The 19,230-nt window shown below is 40.5% G+C and overlaps 1 protein-coding gene across 1 annotated transcript; it reads left to right on the forward strand.

The window, feature by feature from the left end:
• The first annotated feature begins 617 nt into the window (after nucleotides 1-617).
• PLA2G15 (phospholipase A2 group XV) lies at nucleotides 618-18,553 on the forward strand. The gene is made up of 6 exons (XM_027897921.1): nucleotides 618-789; nucleotides 8,544-8,700; nucleotides 10,589-10,707; nucleotides 11,533-11,631; nucleotides 12,051-12,275; nucleotides 16,143-18,553. Exons 1-6 carry the CDS (start codon nucleotides 648-650, stop codon nucleotides 16,652-16,654), a joined length of 1,254 nt encoding a protein of 417 aa, XP_027753722.1. The 5' UTR covers nucleotides 618-647; the 3' UTR covers nucleotides 16,655-18,553.
• Nucleotides 18,554-19,230: the final 677 nt, after the last annotated feature.

A 19,230-nucleotide genomic window follows, 5' to 3' on the forward strand; every position in this document is an offset into this window, starting at 1 on the left:
TAAATTACTGTAATTACAGGTCTACTTGTACTTGTTACATGTATAGAGGTCTAACGATTTTTTTTCGGTATTGTCAAATGCCTGATCTGGGGGATACCCTGTACCAATTACCTGTTACATTAGTCGGGTGTTGACTGATCAGATGCCCACTCCCTTGACTGTGTAATACTAAAATTCCCAGTTCTTCCAAGAATTTTGCTTTCCTTTGAACCGTTCTGACTACGCCCCTCACGCGCTAATTATTTTTAGACATGTTTGGCAGCAAACGCGCCTTACTTTCAGCAATCACCACGACCGCACGGGTGTAGATGTTGTCATGCTCCTCCCACAGCATATCTCCCTCCTCAGCGCTCTGCGGCGCCGGCCGGGCCCGCGGGGCTCTCCGGGGGTGCGGGCGGTGCGGGGGCCGGGCCCGCGGGGCTCTCCGGGGCTGAGGGCGGTGCGGGGGCCGGGCCCGCGCGGCTCTCCGGGGCTGAGGGCGGTGCGGGCGGTGCGGGGGCCGGGCCGCGCTCGGCGCTGACGCGGTGGGCCGGGCCCGGCGGGCCGGGGCGGGGCGGGGTGCCGCTTTAGTGCGCGGCCCGGGCGGCGGGGCCGCACTCCGGGCGGGCCGTGCAGCGCTGCCGGCCCCGCGGTTATGCGCTGGGGCCATGTCCTTGCCGGCCGGCGCCAGGCTCGTCCCGCGCCCCGCGGGGAGCCCCTCCCTCGGCCTCGTCCTGCTGCTCCTGCTGCTGCCGTGCCCCTGCGGGGGAGCGCCGCGCCGCCGGCCCGCGGGGCCGCCCGTGGTGCTGGGTAAGAGCCGGGGGGCGGCGGGGCGGGCGGCGGGCACCGCGGGGCCCATCCCACAGCCCCGGACCCGGCGGGAGGTGCGGGGGGCCCAGCCCCGCCCGGCACTGCCCGGGCACTGCGGGGCACGGAGCGGCCGCCCCGGGACCGCCCCGGCAGCTCGGGCTGGCCCCGGGGCCGGGCCGGGCAGCGCACCGGGTGTGCCCAAGTACACGGCTCGCCCTAAGATATCTCCAGCTCGTTAACTAACGCCAGACCTCGCTTCTTAAGTTTTTTTCTCTGTGTGAACCTTCCCTAAAAGAGGCTGGAATCAGATGTGGAAAGAGGAGCGATTGGGTGTTCCAGCAGTCGAGCTACACGTATCTAAAAAATAATTGGCTCAAATGTGAAAAACGAATATTTCCTACTGGCCTGTGGTTACATCTGTTAACACAAGGTAGTTTTTAGTGAATATGTAGGCAATATTCCTATCATAGTTAGTTAGTAATACGTGTTAGATGCTTCTTGTACCTTTTGAGGAGAATGGTAAATAAATTTTAAATGTTTTAATAACTTGCCTACTGAAACTGTAATTCTGAACCATTCCAAGGCACTAAGTGCATTTGGTGGCAGCAGTGTCAGCAGGCTGTCCTGTGACTGTATTCAGTATGCTGCACATTCTTATGCGATTAGTCTCAATGGTAAGGGGGGAAGAAAAAGTAAGAAAATGGGAAAAATATTGGGAAAAGGATAATCAGTGGCGTGCAGTTCAGTTTGAGCTCCATTTCTTGATAATAATTTAGGCTCTATTGTTGATTTTATTACTACTGTTACAAACTTCTGACCTAAAAGGGTGAATTCTAACACAGCATCTTTAAAAATGTTCTTGTTATCATAGGAACAGGGTGTACGAATCCACAGTTCTGAACTGACTGACAGGATGTAGATTTGGAAGTAGAAACTGCAAAAGGATGTCCTAAGGGCTAGGAGTTGAAACCTGAACAAAAGTTCTTTGAATTCTGCCTGAGGAAGCTAGAAACAATCTTTTATCCCATCTTTCCACTCTATAATGCTGGGTTTTAGTAATAGGCCTTGGCACTTGCTTCAGCACAAGCTTCTTGATGACAAAGGTGATAGTGTGTTAGTTACTGATCCAGTATTGAACTCTAGCTGTGAAGGAAACAAAGATGAGAAAGCAATACTGATTGTAGAAGCGTGGAGTTACTACTGATGGATCTACTTTAAGTATATATGTTCCCTAAGGATGGTTTTAAGAACCATGGCTGACCTACATTTTCTTAAGAGACGTTCTGGTAAATGCTCTGGCTGAGTGGACATTCATCAATGAGTGCATTACAACAGACTTTCTTGCTGTTGTAAACCAGCAATTTTCATCAAACGCTACAGAACTTGCATCTCTTACTATTCTCTTCAGTTTTCTGCTGCCTGGTCCTGACCTGTCCAGAAGGTGAAGGTTCAGTGGGTTCTAACATAAGGTAATTTTTCTGGGCTGCCTGTATGTTTGAGAAAGCAGGTACTCTTAGGGAGTGATTTGCTGTAACTTCCTATTGTAAAATACTATGTTTTTTTGATTTACAGCAGTTACTCTTGTTGTAAAAACACCTGCAGTAAGGGCTTAGCTTTGATTAGACATGACATGGGCAGTGAAGGTCAAACAAACACAGGAGAGGAAGGAGTAACTGTCGGTCACCTGCTGGTTCTGGATGAAATGTTCTCAGCTTGATTTTGGTTAACTTTTCATGGCCTTTTCTTCACCCTTCTTATATATGTGACATGTTAAGATAAGCTTTTTAGGAGTTACTGCCATGAGGATGGTGCAATGGTTTAGTGGAATTGTTTAGGGAAGCATTCTAAGTGCTGGCTTAACACAGGTGTTTGAGAGAGGGAAGAAAAACCCCCACTGGCTGTAAACACAAATGAAAAAGAGACTGAAGTGTGTGCAGGGCTGCATTATATGGGCCTATACAAGCCTGAGATGATTTTGGAGCCCATACAAGATGGGAACACAGAGTTGCTTCTCCTGATTTATCAGGCTGGCATCTAGAATCCTAACTCCTCATATATGTTCAGTTTTTAAATATGTTTTTGTCTTGTAGTAAACAGGATCTTGTGATCAAAGCACTTACTCTTGATTTGTTTGGAAGCTAAAACCCTTCAGTTTTAACTTCTGTAGAAAGGGGAGTTAACAAGTTTGGTCTTATTCTGTGTGTGGCAACATGGCCACTGATCTTAAGGAATAAAGAAAGAAGAAATGCTGTTTAAAGGAATGTTGTCAGCATAATGACACTTCACAAGTGTTTTAGACTAGTGATGGTCACAAGACCCAGTGTAGCTTACTCTCAAACCTTTTCTTGTAATGACCCCACTTTGCAGTTGCAACCTGTGCTTACCCAACTCCTGGAGGAGGAAGTAGAGCAGTAGCTTGCACGAGCATTGCTTGTGGGTGACTATGTTCTGCTGCCCAGGTACCAACCAAAATACTACTTCAAGAAATCTCACATCAGAAAATACATGAGCTGCACGAATACAGCTTGGTAATTCTGGACCATGGCTGTGATGGCAACAGGTCTCAGATTTGTAGAGGCCCCTGACTGGCTCAGGTGAAGGGAGGTTCTCTGGAACAGCTGAGCTCAGTACTCACCCAGCTTTCCTTGTACCTTTGTCTTGCTACCTTATGAGAAAATCAACCTGTTTAGGAGAAGTGATTAATCTAGTAATTGAATTAATTTAATGGAGGAGCTGGCACAAGGAATGTGGAGAGTGGCACCATGCTGTTTGGATTAGGTTAGTTTTTAACCTGGTCTGTGCATCATCAAGGTGCCTTGGTAGCAGGATTTACTATGCCTGGGGCTCTTGTTTGTACATAATAAGGGACCAAATTGTCAGGGGTAGTAACTGCCAGCAAAATACTGCAAAGCAATTGCTCAGTTTTCCCGGAGATTTGGATAACAAAGCATCAAATGTATTCATATAATAGTGATTCTACAGAAAAAGAGACAGGCAAAAGTCAAAATCTTTGTCCAGAGTCCTGCCTGAAGGCCTGAATATCAGGCACAATGCTCATTAAATCTAAGGTGATTATCTTGGATTCCTCTCTCAAGTGTTTTTTGGGAAAAGGGGACTAATTAAGATACTGATTTCCTTTTGTGCCTTTTTAAAGAGTTTTCTATTTAGCCAGGACAATGTGTTTATATAGAAAAATCTCCTTTAAGAATCAAAATAACCCACCAAATACTTCTGTTCTACTGACAATATCTACTGAACAAATACATATTCTGTGCAATTACTTCTGTGTATCTGCTTCGTGTTTACCTGAATTATAACTTTTTTGAACTTCAGTCTGATTATATTCAATACTCTTGTCTTCTAATGCTGTGAGAAGTAGTTTATTTTGTGGCTGCTCTCCCTCCATTTTCTCCTATAGTCCATCGATAATCACTGCATACTATCTCTCAGTTTAGAAATTTTTGGAGCTGATAACCCATCCTTATAAAACCAGCATTGGATTCACTGAACTCTTTACCTTTTACAGCTGACTCAACACAATTACTATATCAATGTTCTGATACCTTCTGCAAACAATTTGTTAGGTACTTGGCTAAAGTTTTCTAGAAAGACACCTAAATGAAGTTTGTTAATAATTGATTTACATGTAAAAGAGCTTTGCCTGTGAATTCCTGCTGACTGCTAATTGAGGTGTGCATGTTTGTATGGTCAGCTGGCTAGATGTCAGGAGTGATTTAAATGTTTATGCCTCATGTGATCCAAGGTATCTGGAAGTATCATGTGAGATGTTGTTTGCTTTCTTGTTCCTAATTTTAAACACAGGCCTCTTCTGTGGCAGTCTGTCGTGTCTGTGAGCTGCTTTGAGATGTTCTCCTTAGAGAACTGGGGTCAGGGTTTAACGTTAATTTTCCAGGGAAGTTGGAAATTGGTTCATTTTGAAGGAATACTAATTTATAGAACCAAAAAGATGACAGTTATATGAGGATATTATACCAGTTAAAAAGTATAATAGTTGATAAATACTCAAAAGCATTTGCATTTCAGATAAAAGTAGTAAAAAAAGTACCAATTGATGGCCTTTTTTTTTTAATCCCACACATACACATAAAAAATAGCCCAGCCCCCAACCCCATTATTATGTAGGCACTATTTTTAATTTTTTTTTTTTTTTTAACAGATAAAATTTGAGATCCTCCTATTCAGGGTGTTTGTTGAATGATCTTTTGTCTTTGTTATCTGAGCAGTATTAAGGCAAGTCACTATAAAGGTGCAGTTTGCTTATGGGAACCATGAATCTGTCACTAAGACTTAAGGATAGTGATAGGCATGAGTATGAATGTCCTAAAGCTAGTTGTTGTAATTCACAGGCTTGGAAAAGTCTGTGGCCACTCTTTAATAAAACTTGTAAATGTGCTTTCCATAAAGTGTAAACATACAAGAACACATCCCAAAAGGAGATCTACTATTTTTGTCAGGGCAGAGAGATGAAAAAAATCAGTGAAGGATACTATAATATTGAAAATGAATTGGATTCATCAGTGTACTGGGATGAGATCTGTTGGGATTCCTGTCTCTGAAAAATGAGAATGTGCTAGAACTGATAGAACATGACATCTGATGGAAGTGCCCTTTTTTTTTTTTTTTCCTGAATATGAAATCTCTTATTTGCAAATGTTGTAGTTCAGTAGAGGAATTACACAACTGTAAGTTGGGAAGCAAGGGTACTACTGAAGATCTTTTCTTGGACATACGGTTTTAACTAGTGCTGATGTATTTTGCAGAACTTCACTTGCCAGTTAGTTTGGGGTCAGCCTGCAGGCTTTAAAAAGTATGAACTTTATGTAATGTTTCCAGCAAAAAGGCTTAGAAACTACAGCTACCGGTAGATGAGAGGATGAGGAGAAAAACTGCTTAAAGGTAACTCTGCCCACAGATTGTTTCTCTGTATGGCCTGAAAGCAAAGCGAAAGATGTTTCTCTACTGCTTTAAATTCCATCATAGAAAGTCTGGAAAGGTATGTCCTTAACTTACAGAATTAATCTTCAGTGTGATATTTTTTAACCTGTTACTTATCAAAAAGCCACTAAGTAGTTCTCCAGCCAAAATGTAAATCATTAACTCTGTTAAACTGGGTGGGTTGAGAACTGAAGATCTTGCATATTTCTTTCCATAATCTCAAAAATCAAAATTTGTATTTTATTTCCTATAGCTTCATCATGAACCCTCTTCAGCTTACAAATATACTTTAAAAATAAAAAAAACCCAAGGTGTGAATTACAGTGGCTAGCATTTTCACTGTTATTGTGGAAATGTAAATACGACAAGCATTTTTGTTAATCCCTGCTTTATAAATAATCAGACCTCATACATGTACGTGGGAATTTATTTTTTAACTCCAGTATGTATCTTGGCACAAGTGGAACTTGTCCCTTATCTTTTGTTTGGAATTGCAAAAATTGCCATTTTTCATCTTGTTCTTTATCATCCCTTGAGTAAAAATCACTATGTCATGTTTCTCATCTTCTGCCCTGAACTGGACACAGGAGCACAGACTCTGTCCTCAAGAAGCTTGAAGATAAAATGTCTTAACTAAATTGAACTTGCAGTTAATCTAAGATTACTCCATTAAGTTGAAGTGAGACTTTGTGCAGTTTCCTGCTTTCAGCACTTTTGTTGATAAATGTATCTTGACTGTAACTTTTAACCTCTTCAGTGAGTTTCCCTCCTCTGAGCAGGAGCTGCTGAGGTTTTTGAACTGCACTCACTTATAAGCAAGTTCTTCAAACTCTCGATGTTTGTCGTCTAAGTCTTTGAAAGGCATCTTGATTTTTACCCAAGGAAATGATGTTCCCGGATAGAACAAAATGTCACTCTTTGTATTGAAACCCAAGACAAAAATCAACCTGTTCTGTCCTTGGCAGGTCTGCTGCTGAAACTGGCTAGTCACGAATGATTGATATAAATAGAATTACATTCTGTTCCTTTTCTAATTAAAAACACTGATACAGCAGAGGCACGAGACTGGAACAAGCTGTTGCCTTAGTTTTCTAAGCAATAACTAAGTAGCATTTTGTGAGGTTACAAGACTGAACTGCAGTAAACTCTTTCTAGGGTGTGATGCAATGCTATGATCTCCCTTACTATGCTTTGCAGTATATCAGTCCTTGAAATATGACCTAAAATAAACCATGGGCAGCTACTGGGGCCCTTAACATTTCACTTAAGGCTACAAGAATAACACCCTTAGAAACCTAATGAGAAAGTAGGGGTAGTTAATAAAGAAATCCTGAGGTATATCTTGTGGTGAGGCATAATCTGCAGTGGTTATAGAGTGTTTTGGAGTGTGGTTGTCCAGGTCTGTAGTTTGAACTTCTGTCCTCTTTCAGTTCTGCAATAAGCGTTTCTCTAAAAGCACCTCTGGCTTTCCGGTTAAATTAAGTGTTCCCCTAAAAGATATCTATTTCCTTAAGCCATTGCTAAGTATTAGTGTTTTATAGAACTTAAACTGTTTTGATTAAATTACTTACTAGAAGGTAGGTGGGGAGGGGGGACACACAACTGTATGGGTTAAAAATTAAAAAACTTCAAAACTAGACATCAACAAGTAAATAGTGTACAGTTGTGCACACCCCAAAAAGGTGGCTGTGTGGAGCTGGAAGAGGTTGGGGAATCCCTTAAGAAGGGCCAAACTTCTAAATTTTTCTCACACAGAAAAACTTTTCAGTTGCTGAAATGTTTTTGCCTTTCTGGTTTTTGAGGAAAAAATTATTAACCCTAACAGAATGCAGGAAGTTTCTCTAAAAACTTGCTGCTGAAAATTGTAAGAATGTTTTGTTAAGTATTTTTCTAATTTAGAAAAATACTCCTGTTTCCATCTAGCATTTAAAAAATAAAGAAAAATAAACTTCAATTGAAGGAATACTGGCATTTAGTATATGCCTCAAGAAAGTGCAAATACAAGACTGTTTCCTCCAAGTATTACTGATGTAATGCATCCAAAGGAAAAAAGTGAAGAGCTATACTGTTGCATCCAAGCCTGCATGTAAGAGATATGGAACTGTATTTTGACATTGTTAGCCAACTACATCCTGTATTGCAAAAGTGTGGCTGGAGGTGAAGAAGAGAAGATAAAATATTAATGGGTGTTTTAATTTTCATGTTTTTAATCTCAAATTGATAGTTTGCAGGCAACTGTTTAAAGAGAACAAAGACTTTTTAATGCAGTTGAGACACTGAAAAAGAAGTCCTTTCAGAAAGATTGTTTGTACTTGAAAACACAGATAATTTTGGTAATGTCCAAGACAATCTTTGTTTGTCATACCAATGGGCTAATGTGACATGTTCCTTTATAGCCCTCTCTTGGAAGTTATGATCTGTTGATCCAGAATTATTCCACATAATGATTCCTCAGGTATTGATTCTTTAAAATCTAAATATTTTCAGTGGAAAATGTCCATGTAGTACTTTTTCTTATACAATTTTTTTTATCCAGTTACAAAATGTTATGGTGTCTCTCTGTTGGGTGTCAGGCAGACTTTAGGCCTGGGAAAGCAGGTGCAGTTGCTCAGCAAGAGCTAGGGACCAAAAACGTCCTAGTGAGAGAGCTGGTTTGGGGAAGTGAACATCCATGGATGCAGTGATGATGCAAGTGAGGGCTGCAGTATTTAGACATATATATTGCAATGTAAAATGCTATTCACTTGAATTAAGTCTCCTTTTTATATTTTTCTCTTTCCTTTTTTTATCTTTTTCAGTCCCAGGGGACTTAGGTAATCAGCTGGAAGCAAAGTTAGATAAGCCATCGGTAGTGCACTATCTCTGCTCTAAGAAGACAGACAGTTATTTTACGCTCTGGCTGAATCTGGAATTGCTTCTACCTGTCATCATTGATTGCTGGATTGATAATATCAGGTAAGACCAGAAATGTTGCTCTTTGCAGTTACTTCCTTTCCTTAGGCTGACATGCAGAATGGCTGTCTTAAACTTTCTTTTCTGATTCAAGACCAGTGAGAAAAATGGCTTGGAATTCTGCTGGGTAGACTAACAGGAGGGATCTGAAGATGTGGCTCTGTTATGTCTGAGGTAGCTGTTTATCACTGATGAGGAGCAGAGGTTCTCTTGGTTTCTTCCATTTTCTCTCCTACCAGTTACCCAGTGTAGGTTTGGGCACTTATCAGGCACCTCTGTGGGCTTTTTTAAAGAGAATGTTTTCTGCTCTTCTTGGAGCCAGGCTCTTCTCGATGCTGCCAAGCAGTAAGACAAGAGGCAGTGGGCAGAAACTGATGCCCAGGAAGTTCCACCTGAACATGAGGAAGAACTTCCCTGTGCAGTGACCACGCACCGGGACAGATCACCCAGAGAGGGTGTGGAGTCTCCCTCACTGAAGATATTCCAGAACCATTTGGAGGCAATCCTGTGCCATGTGCTTTAGGGACACCCTGCTTGAGCAGGGAGCTTGGAGCAGATGACCCAGCGCTCTCTTCAAGTCCTACCCATTCTGTGATAAATTACCGAGGTCTTGAGGAGGCAAGGGGCAAGGATATACATTGGGAGCTCAGAGGGGACAGGCAGGAGGAAAGTGAGCTTGTGCTTCTGCTGGCACTGTGTCATTAGAAACAGGCTCGTGGGCAGCTGAGACCAGTTTCTACCACTAGACTCATGGAAATGACTGGTGTGGATCATGTTTCATGAAATATTCTGAGTTGGAAGGGACCCACAAGGATTACCAAGTCCAGTCTCTGGCCTGTACAGAGACTGAACCCACAATCTTGGTGTTATTAGCACATAGGGTCCTTTACAGGCAGCCTTAGAAGTCTCTTTCCAGAATTATTTTGATTTAGAAAATAGCTAATTTGAAGCTTTCAGATTATTTCATCATTGTGTGCTTCATTGATCTTCCTCTAAAAATAGTACAAACATCACTCCAAAACCAAGGAATGCTTAGCTTGTGCAATTAAAAATATTGAATTGGCGTGTTGCTCTTTTATGTGAATGTACTGAGTTGTTGTAAAACAGTCTGCTTTGTCTTGCTATGCCTTACAGATTAGAGAGAATTTTGTTGTGAGAAGGTCTGAGTATCAGTTTAGATTCTGTGATTCCATCGAGGGGTAAAAACTGGTACGATATGGTATGGAAAACCAACCAACCCTCAACTAATTTAATTATAATAGTGATTAAAAAACCCCAACTCCTGGCCTAATGCTCCAGATTCTTCATATCTCAAGTTCATTTGAAAAGTATTCACAAAACACTGGACACCTCAGTGCATTTCCTGAGATACTAATAGTAATTAGTCAAGAAATAAAGTATTCTCTTATGCTGCTGTGGGTGTCCCTAGTTAACAGAAATTAATTATTTTTACCTAGGAGAATACTTCTGAGGTCTGATTTTACAGGTATTTTATCTCCTACTGCCATATTCTTGTGCTCTTGACAAGTTTTCTCTATTATGTGGCTTGATGCAAAGTCAAGTGGTACAGAACTGCACAGTGTAGCTCATATTCTAAAACTCAAGTTCAGCCACAGTTCTGTGTACTCAGTTTTATTGAGAAGAAAAGTCTTAGATTCTGAATGTAAAGCGTTTGAGTAATTAAAAGAATTGTTTGTATTGCCTCTTAGCCATTAGAGCACTCTGATCGTGTCTGCCTGGCCTGTTCTTTGTGTGGATTTTTTTCCTCCTTCTGAGTAATAGCACTTGAAGTTCCTGTACTGCACTCAGAATGTGAGACCCAACGTAGCTGAGAGGTCTCATGCAGCAATACAACATGTTTCATGACTTTTTTTCTTCCCCCCTGCCCTAGGCTGGTCTATAATAGAACAAGTCAGATTACAGAACCACCAGATGGAGTGGATATCAGAGTCCCAGGATTTGGGCAGACATTTTCCTTGGAATTTCTTGATCCAAGTAAAAGGAGCGTCGGTATGTACAAGGATTGCTCTTTTGGAAGCGTTCTCCCAAAGGGCAGTAATGTCCTTAATGATCTGTAGCAGATGAGTCTTATAGCTAGAATAGGGTCATGTTTAAAATTCTCCCCTTCAGGGACTATGTAATAAACATCCAAGACTTATGAGTGATGTTCTGCTCAAAACTTCAGATATGACTGTGATGTTGTGTAGGATGTCCAGCCACTGTTACTAGATGCATTTAGCTGTGGTAACACTTAAATCCCATGTGTCAAAGCCTGTAATATGTAACCTCTGTCAATATGCAGTCTGTAACTGTTTCCCTTCTTTGCTATTCAAGTGTTATGTTCAGTTACTTCAGTCTTAGTCCTCTACCTGAGAGATATAAAAGTAGTTTCCAGAATTCTGCCCTGGGATACAAATGCTGTAAGCATTTGTTCGCAAGAATGAATGTTGAAGTCCAGGCCAACATTTATGAATGTGTATTATACCCTACCTGAAGTTAATTTGCAATCAGCAAGAGTTAGGACTCTAATATAGTAACTTCTGAGGTGTTTTCTTTACAGTTCAAGAGTAAGTTTTCCTCTGCTGAGTAAGATTTATCCCCTCTGTGTATAGTAGACTTTCTGCCAAAATCTTTGAGAGATCAGCCACCTAGTAAGAAGTTTTAATAACAGCATTCTCTCAATTTTGGGGGATAGTGGGCATATCTCACTTTGTTTAATGTGCGTGCAGTTTTCTGCTGTTTTAATGTCTGTGTATATGATGGTATCAGAGGTAATGCCCCCAGACTTTGTTTGTAACACTGTCTTGCTGTTCTGTTCTTATCTCTTGTCTACAGGAAGTTACTTTTATATGCTGGTGCAGAGTTTAGTAGATTGGGGCTACAAACGTGATGAAGATGTAAGAGGAGCACCTTATGACTGGCGAAAGGCACCAAGTAAATAACATACTGTTACTTGAACAAAATTTTGCCTCTCCTAGACAGCAAATATGGGTTTTTTGAGTCTCTTCTCCCATCCTGTACAATCATACTTAATTTTGACTGCTTCTTGGGGTCTGGGCACTGCAGGACTCAGATGTGAGCTCATTGTTGTAGTTTCTTTTTTTTTTTTCCCTTTCCCCCTTTAAACAACTTGCTACTTAAAACTTCCTTAAAATACAGAACAAAACAACAGAAAATCCCCACCCCACCAAAGCACATGCCTGCAAACCCCACCCCCCCAATACTGGAATCTCTAAGCTCTGTATTATTATTAATTCTGTAGACAGTTCAGCACAATTATTTAAAAGCTTATGGTTTTAAAGTTTTTAGCATTCACAATTAATAATTATAACTGTGTAATCTGTATGTTTTAGATGAGAACGGAGACTATTTTGTGGCGCTTCGCAAGATGATAGAGTTAATGTATGAGCAGTATGGAAGTCCTGTTGTCCTAATTGCCCACAGTATGGGTAATATGTACACCCTCTACTTCCTCAACCAGCAGACTCAGGATTGGAAGGACAAGTACATCAAGGACTACGTGTCACTAGGCGCTCCGTGGGGAGGAGTGGCTAAAACTCTCCGTGTGCTGGCCTCAGGTGGGTAACTGGAGCGTTTAGTGCATGATACTAAACTAGCCTGTTAACTGTAAGGTTAGGGGATAAGAGTTTAACATACTCTGAAGGTAAAAATATTTTTCTTAAGTGATGACAACTTGATGTTTCAAGCCTTGAAACCAGACTATCATTCTTCCTATTTGTGGGAGTGGACCGAATTTGTCCCCATCCTGTAACCAGGAGCTCTGTCCCCTCTTGACTCCTCCTGACCTCTCCTCTGCAGATTGTTCTGTCATCTGCTGTTTGGCCTCATGCCTTCTATTTCTGTCACTTCTGCCTCCAGCCTGATTGCTCTGTTCAGTATTGCACAGCTAACAAGGGCTCCAGAACATTCAGTAGTTTCTTTTGATTCAAGATCACACAGCTGCTTGAGGTTAACATTAAGGGAAACTTGTAGACGTTGTAGTGAAGTGGTGCCTACAGTGTAAATGTCAGGTGAAAGTTATAACACTACTGATTGAGGTCTGGGGTTTTGCACACTGGATATGCTTGAGACTTAAAAAAAAAAAACAAAAAACGAACCAAACAAACAAATAAAAAACAAACCCCACAAAAATGGAATAAAGAAGCATAACGTATTTTGCTCAGTAACTGCAAATGACTGATGGAAAATGTTCACTTACCCCATCATGTGATACCATAATGATGTCATGTGCTCTGGCATTTAGTTCTTGATGATAATTCTGGCTCGGTTTTGTAGCTTACTTCTGATTTGTTAGCTTTGGATATCGCTGTCTTCTCCCTAATCAAAGCCAACATCAAAAACTGGACTTCATCAAAATGCAAAACACAGAGCAAGTCTCAGCCATGCGTGGACAGAGCAAAGAATACTTTGCTTAGCAAAGGCATTTGAGTCTGAACAGTAGTGCACTGGTCTGTGACTAATTAGAAAACTTAACTCAATACAAACACCCAATTTACACATTGTTAAATGTGTTGCAATGGCACTGTAAAAACTGATTTCCCACAGGCTTCATCTGACATGTTTGTATGCAACAGAAATGGCAGGAAGTGAGCAATGTTAATATTAACTTCATAAAATTATACATGATTATATAAAATTCCAGAGTCCTTGATTTCTGTTGGATTAAACTTCTGTGCTTCATACCTTGTTTATCCTTTATAATGCATTTCATCCAAAGTGGCTAGTTATACAAATGCATAATGAAAAACTAAATTTCTACTGAAACGTAGCCATACGCTAATCTGTATGTCTGTTGTACTGAAGTTCATGTTTTTTGAGCAGAAATCTAAGAATCATATGGGAAAGTGAAATGGGCAGTACCCAATTTCAGAGTGCACAGTTTTAGGCTAGTCCTATCTCAAATACCTGTAAGTAACACACAACCATCAGGCATCAACAGTTGGATTACATTAGTCTGTTAAAGAGTTTATCAGGGTTAGTATGTAGAAGAATTGTTGCTTTAAAGAAAAATACTCCATTTCTGCAGGAAAGACGAGGCATGCTGTGAATGCATTCTTTCTGCTCCCATTCCTGTTTATCATATGTAATGGCCAGGAACTTCATGTCAAATCTAGTTGTGTTATCGAAGTAGTAAACAGGACACGGGCAGAATTACTTTCAGTAGATTTTCTGTGATACTTCCAGCTACTATTCATGTGCTTTGCAGGATCAGTACTTGTATCATTACAGTTGCAGTGCCAGTAAAGTGAGGATATTCTTTCTCCTACAGCAGGCACAGACACAAAGTTCACTGTGGTGGCTTGTTTTGTCAGATTGAAATACGAGCAGTGTCTTCCTTAGATCTAATATTTTGTTCACCATAATGTGAGTGTTGTGCCTGCTGACTTAATTAAATGTGGTCTTGGCCACATGGTAGTTCCTCACTTTAGAGAAAAGTACTTGATAAGCACTTTGTAACAGTTCTGTAAGAGAAGGCTGGAATAGTCAAGTTCTGTGTTTGATTATTCTACTGGAAATAAATGTTGTACACATTCCTTTCATTGTTCAGTTCAAAACTCGGGCTTTCTTTGCTGGAAACTGCCAAGCAGTATTCAGTAGTTAGTGCTGAGAGTGCACAGTTAAGTACTGCTACCACACAGTAATATGAAACAGGTTTTTCGGGACCTTTGTGATTCTTGCTGTGCTCTTGGAGTTTTCTTTTTATGTTTCAGACTTATACCAACAATGCCTTCATGTAGTCCTGCTAAAGATGCATTAAAGATTGTGCTTTATGTCTCCTAGCTGAAGCACTAGTGCCACCTCCTGGAATTGAAATAGCACCAGAGTATATTTTTCAGGAATAGTAGTTTTGGTGTCAGCACTTCAATTTTTATAGCATGGTTGACCTGGACCATTACATGCTGTAACCACCTGGACCTAATTATGGAAAATCTGATTCAAAGTTCAGCTGACAAAAGAACTGAGGTGTGCCAGCCACTGTGACAGTGAAAACAAGAAAAACAAACTTTGGGCTGTCTCAGTATTTGTGGTTTTTTGTTGTTGGTTTTTGTTCTTGTGGGGGTTTTGTTTGGTTTTTTGTTTGATTTTTTTTGGGGGGGGGTGGTGTTTAAATAAAAGCAAATTTCTAGTAATCACTATATAGTTCACTTATGAAGCAGCTTTTAGTTATATGAAGATACAAGATATATAAATTATAACTTAATCATGTGTTAGTTTGAGCCATCTTTGGAATGAACTGCTAAGAAAACAGTTGTCTTGATCTCTACAAAATTTGAGAATGCTTTGGTCAGACAGTAGTTCTGTAATAAGAGTAACTAAATTTGGTAAAAAGATAGCAATTTTGTGGTTTATTTGGTATCAGGTAACTTAGTACCTTTATTGATAATGAGCGAAGCTCTAGCTCTCTAGATTGACATTATATAAAAATGTAATGCCTTGTAAAAGCTTGGCCAGCTGAAAACACTTACCAAGTATAGTAATTATCAACTGGTTTTTGAAGAAATGTGGTTTTATCTGCCTCCCCTCTGGCAAAGATGTAGTTTATGTTACTAGAGTAACCAACTATGAAATATTAGTGCTACATTAGAGAACACCTGTGTTCTGAGGAGTGCAAGTGTTTTAGCAGTCTTGACATGCTGACTGGAAGGGGAGATGCTGATACTGGCAATTTTTCATGGTTCTCACCAGAAGTTAACAAGCTCTAGCTCTTTTGTTGAAGCACTATGCTGAGAGAGTGAACTGGTCACTCAGGGCAGCATTCTTACTTGATAGCATAAGCAGAGACTGTCCTATAAAAAAAAAGCCAATGATAGCCAGCACCAAGGAATTTCCTCCTGGAGCTGGCTATCATTGGCTTTTTTTTTTCTTTTTAATGGGACAGTGAAACTTCTAACAGCTCCTAACTGAAACCACCCCATTCAGTTAGGCCCATATGGCCTCCCTACTACCACAAACCCAGCCACCTGAACCCACGACATTCTATAAAGTTTCTTCATGAGTTCTCACAGATGCTTGCACATTAGAATTTGCTTATTCTTGAAGCAGAAACATGATCTAGGTACCAGAAGCACCGTAAAACACATTTCCAGAAAAGCATTTAAGCATTTAAGACAGAACTTGCAAATGGTCTAAAAAATGCCTAATAAAATCTGATTTCTTACTTGGCCCACAGAGGAAATATTTCATTCTTTACAAAGGAGCATATTGGAAGGGCAGCAATCTTCTTAGTTTAGTTATTCATCAATTTTTATTTCCATTTGTAATTATGAAGACCATCATAAATGAGGAAAAACTCTTTAAATTGTCACTGTAAGCAAAGGAACCAAACTTTTTATTTGCGTTATCACTGTGAGCGCTGGTAATTGCTGCTGATTGAGGTTTATGCTTCGCTCAATGTCTAATGAGATTCCCCTCTCTTGTCTAAGGTGACAACAATAGGATACCCGTTATCAGTTCACTCAAGATCAGAGACCAGCAGAGATCAGCAGTTTCCACAAACTGGATGCTCCCCTACAATTACACGTGGCCTCCAGACAAGGTCTTTGTGAGCACACCCACGGCCAACTACACACTGCGGGACTACCGGCGCTTCTACAGGGACATCGGCTTCGAGGACGGCTGGCTGATGCGGCAGGCCACGGAGCCGCTGGTGTACGCCATGGCCCCGCCGCGCGTGCGCATCCACTGCCTCTACGGCACCGGCGTGGACACCCCCGACTCCTTCCACTACGACAGCTTCCCGGACAGAGAGCCCAGGATCATCTACAGCGACGGCGACGGCACCGTCAACCTGCAGAGTGCCTTGCAGTGCCGCAAGTGGGTGAACAGGCAAAAACAGCAAGTGCTGATGTTTGAGCTCGCAGGGAACGAGCACATTGAAATGCTATCCAACGATACGACTATCTCCTACGTGAAAAAGCTGCTTTTTGATCTGTGATAACCTTGTGTTGATAGTTATTTTCCTCACCTGTGATGCCTTCCCTTAAATATGGGAAAATGCCTTTTAATCCCCTGATATTTAGATATTTGAATTATTTATTTTTCTTTTTTTTTTTTTTAAAGGTTGTGTTCAAGAAGTTGTTTGATGTCCTAAATGTTGTTTGTCTCTGATTTGTGTTTATGATGCTTCATGGTATTTTCACATTCTGCAAATTTGGTCAGATATGCATTTTGGTGCCTGTGGTGTTGTCTGACGTTCATACAGACTTTCATTCAGAGATTGTGCAGCCCCTTGCACGTACTACATGGAACCATAGATACCCGAGTTCCTTTGGGTGGTCTTTGCAGGTTTGGAGTGGGAGGGTTAGGAAGGATTGCACTTTTGGATGCCCATAAAACAAGGGAATGATATTAACAATTTGGGAAGCACAGAAAACTTTTTAAAGGGTCTTGCATATTCTGATCCACAGGACCTTGATTTATAAATGTACATATCTACTAGGTAAGACAGGGAACAGGGCTGCCTGGAACCGTGTTACTGTTGTTGAAATCCAGCTTTCTTTTATTACAGCTTTTGGGGAGAAAAGATAATGTGGGAATTACTTGAAGCTTCTTTATTAGCTATCCTTCGGGGTTTTTTTAAAAAGAAGAAATCGTTTGCTCATCAACTTGCAGAACCATGATTACATACAGTCTGGAGTCTGAGGCATTCTCACCCCGTGCTTTATTTATCAGTGAGGGAATGATGCTAAACTGGTTGCTGCTTGTAGTAACTGTAGCTGTGTGGAGTAGCACAGAAATCAAAGCTAACTGAATACTGGCAAGCAATCTGTACAGTATGGAATTACATTTCTCAGTGAAGAATGGTCTCCTGTAGTGGAAATGGTAATGGATGGTGGGCAGTATTTCAAAAAGAGAAGTGAGCTTCCTGAAATGGGGTGGGGAATGGAAGCCAGCATAATGCCAGATGGAGTATAAGCCTTGCTCTCAGTCAAATGCTTCGTCTCTGATCCAGTTACTGACCGAGCAGCAATTGGATCGACATTGCACGCCACTGAAAAGAAACTTTTTTCTTTGAGACTAAAAGTAATATCCCATTATTTTCATTGTTGCTGTTTCAGGAAGTTGGGATATGCTATTCCTTAAATGTTTCCATAAATTGCTGAACGTGCAAATCTGCTACTTTCCTACAGTATTGTTTTACTCAATGGTAAAAAAGAATAACATCAACTCTGACAGCCACAGAAGTGCTGGCCTAAAGACCATCATATTTCCAACCTTGATTACAGAAGTCCTGTTGGAGAAATAGTGTCACCCAGGGATTCTCTTTGCTTACTTTAAAAACAGTCACCCAGGTAGACTGCACTTAGTTTTCTGAAAATGCAATTTAGAATGCTTTCAAAATGCTAGGTTCTCCAAGAAAAATGTTTTAATAGTTTCAGAAACTCATCAAATTATTAAAGATTCATTACTTAAGAAACTGAAATTGTCTAAAGGGTCAAGTTTTAACTATTTTGATAGCATGCATAAAATGTTTGCTACCATTGGATGTATCAATAGGATGTGCTGAAATGATGGGTTTGAACTCTTGTTATTGTAGAATGGAAACATTTTGGCAGGCTTAAGGTAGGTTTAAGGCTTTAAGTTTTAATTCAGAAATCTCTTGTAAATGCAGAACAACTTGAACTAAGGTCATCAACAAGCTAAATGTCTTCCTAGGTTTTAACTTCCCTATGTAGCTTTATTTCCCCCCTGCCCTCATTTTTTTCCTCTTACTTACATTGAGGAAGTATATACATTTTCCTGAATTTTAAAATGGAACAATAATCTTGCCCTCAGCTGTCCAGGAACCTACAGTTCAGAAGTAAAATTGCGTAGACTTTTCCAGAGTAACTACTGAGTTCCCCCCAGCCTTTTGTGATTGGTAGCTGTTGAAATGAAAAAAAAACAAACCAAAAAAATCCCCCCCCAAAACACAACAAAAAATCCCCACCAGAAACAAACAAGCCAATCAACCCCCCCACAACAACAACAAAAAAAACCAACCTCCAACAAGAAGCAAATTAAAAAAGAAAACCCACAAAAAACTTTGTTAGCCCAGTGATCTATTTTATGCAGGGCTGTCAGCTGGAAAAGCTTCAGGCTTGTGTTCCAAGATTGCTCAAAGATGATAAAGCTCTTCCTTGGTCTGACTCAATTTTTGAATAAATTGTTATACTGCTTTACAATTGAAAAAATTAGAGGAAACAGCTAATTGCAGTCTGTGTTTCTTGCTGAAGTAAATGCCTGTTAGTAAGCACTGGAATGAGTGGAGCTGGAGGCTGTACTGCAGGATACCAACATGGGCAGCAAGGGATGAAAAAATGAGAAAACAACATAAGTAAATGATTCTTAACCTGATCTGAAGAATGTTTCTAAGCTTCATTTAGATCCTTACCCATTACTCAGTAGCATTTTCAGTCTCACAGCAAGAATTTAGCTTCAGGGTTATTTTGTGATTTGAAGTTCCAAAACACATGATACAAAAAGATGTTCTTTTTATTTTTTTTCTTTAATGGTTTTTTAATAGTACTT

This window comes from Empidonax traillii, unplaced genomic scaffold (assembly GCF_003031625.1).
Source record: "Empidonax traillii isolate 1590-97213 ecotype Southwest subspecies unplaced genomic scaffold, ASM303162v1 scaffold569:size410440, whole genome shotgun sequence".
Taxonomy (NCBI): Eukaryota; Metazoa; Chordata; class Aves; order Passeriformes; family Tyrannidae; genus Empidonax; species Empidonax traillii.

What these genes read in the sequence shown, in the direction of transcription:
- PLA2G15 (XM_027897921.1), top strand. Translation starts at nt 648, where the DNA reads ATGTCCTTGCCGGCCGGCGCCAGGCTCGTCCCGCGCCCCGCGGGGAGC. An exon ending in GGGGCCGCCCGTGGTGCTGG is followed by an intron (nt 790 to 8,543) that starts GTAAGAGCCGGG and finishes TATCTTTTTCAG; the next exon opens with TCCCAGGGGACTTAGGTAAT. An exon ending in TGACTGGCGAAAGGCACCAA is followed by an intron (nt 11,632 to 12,050) that starts GTAAATAACATA and finishes TGTATGTTTTAG; the next exon opens with ATGAGAACGGAGACTATTTT.